The sequence below is a fragment of the Myotis davidii genome, unplaced genomic scaffold, assembly GCF_000327345.1.
Source record: "Myotis davidii unplaced genomic scaffold, ASM32734v1 scaffold441, whole genome shotgun sequence".
NCBI classification, from domain to species: domain Eukaryota; kingdom Metazoa; phylum Chordata; class Mammalia; order Chiroptera; family Vespertilionidae; genus Myotis; species Myotis davidii.
Window position 1 is genome coordinate 1,300,302 of NW_006291818.1, and position 6,854 is coordinate 1,307,155.

A 6,854-nucleotide genomic window follows, 5' to 3' on the forward strand; every position below is an offset into this window, starting at 1 on the left:
TCAATCTCTCCCTGAAGTGGCTTCCCAGATCTCTCCTTCACCTCCCCTCCCCACTGAACAATGCCCCCCTCCCCCCACAACTCCCACAGAAACCACTCAGATGCTTCAGCAGTCACCACTTATCTTTGAAGAAATATTTTTGATAGAAAGAATGCAATTCTCATCATAACAGCTCAGGAAAGTATTTTCTTAAGTCAAAGAAGAATTTGAGTCAGAAAAACAGGAAATTCCTAAATACCTGGGTACAAGATCACAGCCCACTCCAACTTCTCTGGTTTCCACTTCAGTCTTGGGCTGGGTTTCTATTAAGTAATCCAACTTGCTTTGTAATTCATTATTCTAGAGATGTGGGAGAAAAAAGTATTTTTAGTAAAACAAATATGTTCCCCCACAAAAATACATGATATAATTTACATGTATTATCAGATTTTCCCCCATGACATGGATATCCATCACAATGTATTAATCAAGCACCTCTTATACAGTAGGAATTGAAGAAATACATAGATTGGATTCTTACAGGTAGCTTTCCGTGCATGCACATACATATGTATCCAATTTTACATAAATGGAAACAAACAAAATATCCTGATCTACATATTAAATCTGTTTTTCACTTAACAATTTGTTGTGAATACCTTTCCACATTTATTAGTTTTCTTTTTATATCAACAAACTCTTTTAATGCATTCATAGCATTCCATTGTATAGATGTACATTATTTATTTAACTTATTGATGGGAATTTAGATATTTAGTGCATTTTTACAATTATAAATAAGGTAAGTTCAGCTTTTAATACTCCCTTATTAAACTATAAAATGAGTAACTCTATTAATTTAATTTAATGGGAAATACCTCTATAACTTAATAATTAGTATTTCATAGGTGTGGAAAATTCAGAATCTCAAACATATAAAATAGAACAAGCTCTTTGGGATTAAAATTAGCATTCTAATGATTTTTTTTTTCAATGCAGGGTCAAACATTACGTAGGTTGATGATCACATGCTCAGGAATTGGAAATTTGCCCCATGGGGAAAATGAAGGACAAAGGAGCAAAAAAAGTTGAGGATATTGGAATGAAAACAGATGACATGAAAACAGATGAAATGATGGTGCCTAAAGAATAATGGGCAAAAACTTACACAAAAAATTCAGAAAGGGGTTAACAGTGGTTATCTCTGTATAGTGAAATTTTTAGATGTGTACTTAAAAGTTCTACTTATTTTTCTATAATGCTGGGCTAAATTTTCACGCGGCAATGGGCATATCTATCTTACTGGTTAGATCCTCAGAGCATGGCATGTAGGATGTGCACAATACTTCTTTATTGAATAAAAAATGTGTAAATGCCTTTACATATTATTTGCATAACTAGGAAAAAATGTTTCAGCATTTGTCTTCTCCTTAAGTTCGAGCAGAAGCTGAGCTCCGTCCCCAGGTACTAGATGGCACATAAACGTCTCCAAGTTGCATGGAAACAGAGGCTCATTTGTTGGAAAGGAAGACTGTGGGCTACAGCTTAGTAGCGCCCGCTCTGAATGGGTGCTGGGATACAAACTCCTGGAGGGTGTAAAGAACCATGAATTCTTTCTAATAATGGGAAGTGGTGTAAAGGAAGGGAATTCAATCCAGATTCCCTAGCAGCTCACAAGCCATGACAGACCTGCAGACTCCAAATCTATCCCCTGACACTCAGTATGGGAGACCCCTGCTGGCTCCCTGCCAGGGGCACATCAACATTCTCTCTCTCTCCTATTATAAACATTTTAATGGTTGCATTGTATTTTCTCTTAATCTCTTTAAAATACATATGATTTTTAATGCAAAAATTACAACAATATATTGTGGGTTTATAATGTATATAGATTTAATACATGTAATAATTGTAACAGCAGGGGGAGGGGTAAATGGGCCTATATCATTGCAAAATTTCTACGTTTCACAGGAAGTGGTACAATATTACCTCTAAGTGGACTGGGAACACTTAATGATGTATATTTTAATACCTAGAGCAATCACTATTAGAGAAAAGACACACGGCAACATTCCAGTTAATAAATTGAAATGGAATTCTAAAAACTACTGAAACCACTGAAAGGAAATGGGAAGAAAAACAAACAGAAACAAAGGGAACAAAAAACAAATAATAAAATGGTGGACCTAAATCCAACAATATCAGAATAATTAAATATCAATGGACTATATACTCCAAGGAAAAGTCAGAGACTATTAGAATGTATAAAAAAGGAAGATCCAACTTCACATTGTCTATAAGAGATGCACTTTAAATATAGAGATACAGTTCAGTTGAAAATAAGTGGATGAAAAATATATACCATGAAAATGCTAAACACGAGAGGGCAGGACTGGCTATATTGATATCAGATAAAATAGACTTCAAGACAAAGAGTATGAATAAAGGTAGTGACAACATTTCATAATAATGAACAGGTTAATTCATCACCAAGACATAACAATAAAAAATGTGTATGTACCTATTGACAGAGCTTCAAAATACATGCCGTCAAAAATAACAGATTAAAAAAAAAAAAGAAATGGATGGCCTAAAACCATGGTTATACATTTCAGAACCCCTCTCAGCAATTGATAGGACAATTATGTCAAAAAAAACAGGAAAATATAAATAATCTAAGCAATATTATTAACCACCTAAATCTAATTGTTATTTATAGAACACACACAAAAACAGCAGGATACACTCTTTTCACAATATTTAACCGAGAGAAACCATATGTTGAGTCATAAAACAAGTCTCAATAAATTTAAAAGAATTAAAACCATACAAAGCATGTTCTCAGACCATAATGATTAAATTAGAAATCAAAAACTATAAGGTATCTAAAAACAAACAAACAAACAAAAAAGAAAAACCAACCACACACCCCTCAACTATTTGGAAGTTAAATAACACACTTCTAAATAATGCATAAGTCACAGAAGACTCTCAAAGAAAATTAGAACATATTTTGAACTGGATGATAATGAAAATACATCGTATCGAAGCTTGTGGGATGGTAGCTGAAGCAGAGCTTTCTTAGAGGGACATTTATAGCTTTAAAGATTTATATTAAAAAAGAAGAGAGGTCTATAACCAATGACGTAAGGTCCACCTCAAGAAGCTAGAAAATGAAGAGCAAAGTAATACCAAAATAATTAGAAGGGAGGGAATAATGAATATCAGAGCAAAACTCAATAAAATAGGAAACAGATAATAAAGGAAATCAATAAAACTAAAAGCCATTTTAATTTTTTAAAAAAAAATCAACAAAGTTGGTAACCCAATAGCTAGACTGATCAAAGAACAGGAGGACAGGGAAGGCGGGTGGCACAGATGATCAGTATCAAGAATTAAAGAGATACTGAAAGGAAACAGGTGAGTATCTAGGTGGGGGGAAAATCACCAATCCTTATACTCCATACAAAACACTAACATGAACTCCAAAAGGATCACAGGTCTAAATTAAAAAGCAAAAACTATGACATTTTTAGAGGCAATCATAGGAGAAAATTTCTGCAACCTTGTAGTAGACAAAGATTTCATAGGAAGCAAAAAGCATAAGCCATAAAAGAAAAAAAGATAAATCGAACTTTATAAAAAATAAAAACCTAAACAAAAATACCTTCAAAATATATCCAGAAAGTGACAAAGCAAATGAAATGAGAGAAAATGTTCACAATACATTTATCTGACAAAGAGCTGGTATCCAGAGTATACAAAGTAAGTACACCTAACACAATAATAAAGAAAACTAAAGGCTCAATAAAATAATGGGCAAAAGGTTTGAACAGACACCTTAAAAAATAGATATATAAATGGCCAATAAGCATTTTAAAAGATGCTCAACATCCCTAATGACCACAAAATGTAAATAAAAATCACAGGATACCACCACATAACCTCTAAAATGGCCAGATTAAAAAGACTGACAACACTCAGTCAGACTGAGGATGTGCAGAAACTGGAGCCCTCCAACTGCTGGTGGGAATAGAAAATATTACAACCCCTTTCCCAACCTGTTTGACAGTTTCTTTAAAAGTTAAACCTACATCTACAATGCAGTTATCTGACCTAGGAATTTACACAGGAGGAAAAAAACATGTCCACATAATGATTTGTACAGTAATGTTCATAGCAGCTTTCTTCAAAATAGCCCCAACTGGAAACAACTCAAATGTTTATCAACAAGTGAATGGATACATACATTGTGCTATATTCATACAATGGCCTGCCGCCCTGCCATACATCTGAAATCATTATGCCGAGTGAAAGAAGCCAGGCACAAAAGAGGCCAGGCCATATGATTCCACTTACACAAAATGCAAACAGGTCAGAGTGACAAAAGTGTCCCCTCCTTGGGGAAAAAAAAAAAGTGCCTAGCAAGAAAGATTGACAAGGGAAACAGAGTAGCTGGCTGGGGAGTGATGGGAATGTTCTCTTTCTTGATTGCGGTGGTGGTTTCACAGGTATACATGACTGTCAAAACCCATCGCATTATACACTTCATTTTTGTAGTAAAGTATAATGACATATAACATATTAGTTCCAGATATACAGCATAATGATTCGATCTTTGTATATATTGCTAAATGATCCCCACAGTAAGTCTAGTTAACATCCATCATTATGCACTTTAAATAGATGCCGTTTATTTACATAAATTAATATATAATAAGGTTGACGAGGGAAAAAGAAAAGATGTTGAGAGCCTGAACCTGGGTATACAAGGGAAGCTGTAGAGGGAGGGGCAGATTTAAGAACTACTTAAAAATAAAATGGACAGGACCCGACACAGGAAAACACAGGCTGCCTGCTGCTCCCAGTCTTGCAGAATGCGACTAAACTGCACCTACAAGAGCAGCTCCGACGGCCGCCTGGCCTGTGCGCTTAAGAGGTTGCTTCTAGGATCCAGGATCAAGTTCCAGGGTTTTCCTGCTTTCACATACCACCACCTTGCGTTTAGATGTGAAATGCATACCATGCAGTGGCTCTGGAGGCTGGGTGTCTTCCAGGAAGGAAGGGCCTGGTATGGCCCCTTTTGACAGTCTTTTGGAAGTTATGTGACAAATGCGGGGCAGACACCACCTCCCCCGACTCCCTCAGGCCCGGGAAACAAGCAGCGACGCTGTAGCACACACACTAAACAAGAATGTGTGTCCAATAAAGGGCGTGCGTGGAGCCCTGATGCCTGGGGCTGCTGCCCCACTGGTACATGGGGAAATTAATGAGTCCCAGGAATGCACAACAGACACGTGGAGAGGTTTATGGACCACACAGTACACATTAAATGCAGGATGGACCAAACCAAGACATTTGAATCCTTCCCTCTGACTTTTCAATGTAGCTGTACATGTAGGACTTCCAGCAGAAAAAAATATATAAAATGGGATTTATGCAGAATTTCAGAAAGCTTACCAACCTAATGAATATGTATGCTTGGGATTTTATTTTGAGAGTATCTTCTATATCAAAAACAGGAAACGGGACATTTCTTCTTCAAGAGGTAAGCACATAAAAATTTGTTTGGAAAAAGAATGGGCATAATTTTGTATCAGGAAGATTTGAATCAGTTGATGAAAATGTAGTCTAGTGGGGCTAGGCTAGACAAATTTTGGGGGATCTGGTTGGGGTGGGAATTGCATAAGCATCAGTAAGTACAAACGATGAATTCAGGGACCAAAATTATCCATATTTCTCTATTTAAGAGAAGAAGGGGGAAGAAGACAGGAAAAGGAGGAGGAAGAAATATATATCAATGACACCTAGACAACAGAAGAAGTAATAAACACATATACTTTTCTAATCACTTAGTATTAACTAATTTAATCTCTGTAACAACTCTGTGGAGAGGATGCCATACCAACAGAGGACTTCTATTTATAGATGAGCAAACCAAGGCACAGAGCAAAGTTAATGTGCTCAAGATCACATAAGTAGTAAGTGGCAGAGTTGAGATTTGAACTTAGTCAGTCTGGCTCCAGCGACTGCAATTGGGCCCTTAAAAGAAAGTAGCTGCTTTATTAATAAGACAGAATAAAGGAACTTATCAAATTTGTTTACCAAAACTTTTCAAAGAGACCTGAAACACCACCACCGGCAAAATTATGGTTTAAGGCATGGGGTGAAAAGTCACAGTATAAAAATTACTGGTATTAGACTAGATCAGTGGTCAGCAAACTGTTGCTCGCAAGCCACATGCGGCTCTTTGGCCCCTTGAGTGTGGCTCTTCCTAAGGCTTAGGAGTACCCTAATTAAGTTAATAACAATGTACATGCCTATATAGATTAAGTTTAAAAAATTTGGCTCTCAAAAGAAATTTCAATCGTTGTACTGTTGAGATTTGGCTCTGTTGACTAATGAGTATTCCAGATAGTTATTCTTCAATGTAGTTCTCCACTAAAATGAAGCAGAGCTGCTTGGAGACACGCCAGTGTCCCACCCTGGGACAGGACAGAAACGAGGATGGGTCTGGGACACTGTGGTGTTGATGTGCAGCAAGAATGACTCCATAGTCAGGAACCCTGCATTTGGGCAAAGTAGTTAAGGTAGGAGAACTCTCCCCAGCTGAGTGGCAGTAATTTGAGCAACAAAACAAGGAGGAGGAAGAGGAAATAATTACTATGGAAAACAAGAAGAGTCTGAGGAATGTCCTGTGTTCATAATGTAACTCAAAAGGAAAGTTAACGAGTGGCAGTAATTTGAGCAACAAACAAGGAGGAGGAAGAGGAAATAATTACTGTGGAAACAAGAAGAGTCTGAGGAATGTTCTGTGTTCATAATGTAACTCAAAAGGAAAGTTAATATAAAATGTACAAAAATATAGTTTTTAA

The 6,854-nt window shown here is 36.5% G+C and overlaps 1 protein-coding gene across 1 annotated transcript in view; it reads right to left on the minus strand.

Moving 5' to 3' along the window:
- Positions 1–6,854, minus strand: part of MYZAP (myocardial zonula adherens protein) — a 114,006-nt gene that overhangs the window by 28,751 nt on the left and 78,401 nt on the right. The window contains exon 13 of the mRNA XM_015564977.1: positions 239–339. Coding sequence (XP_015420463.1) covers positions 239–339 — 101 coding nt within the window. The remainder of the gene's footprint in view (positions 1–238; positions 340–6,854) is intronic.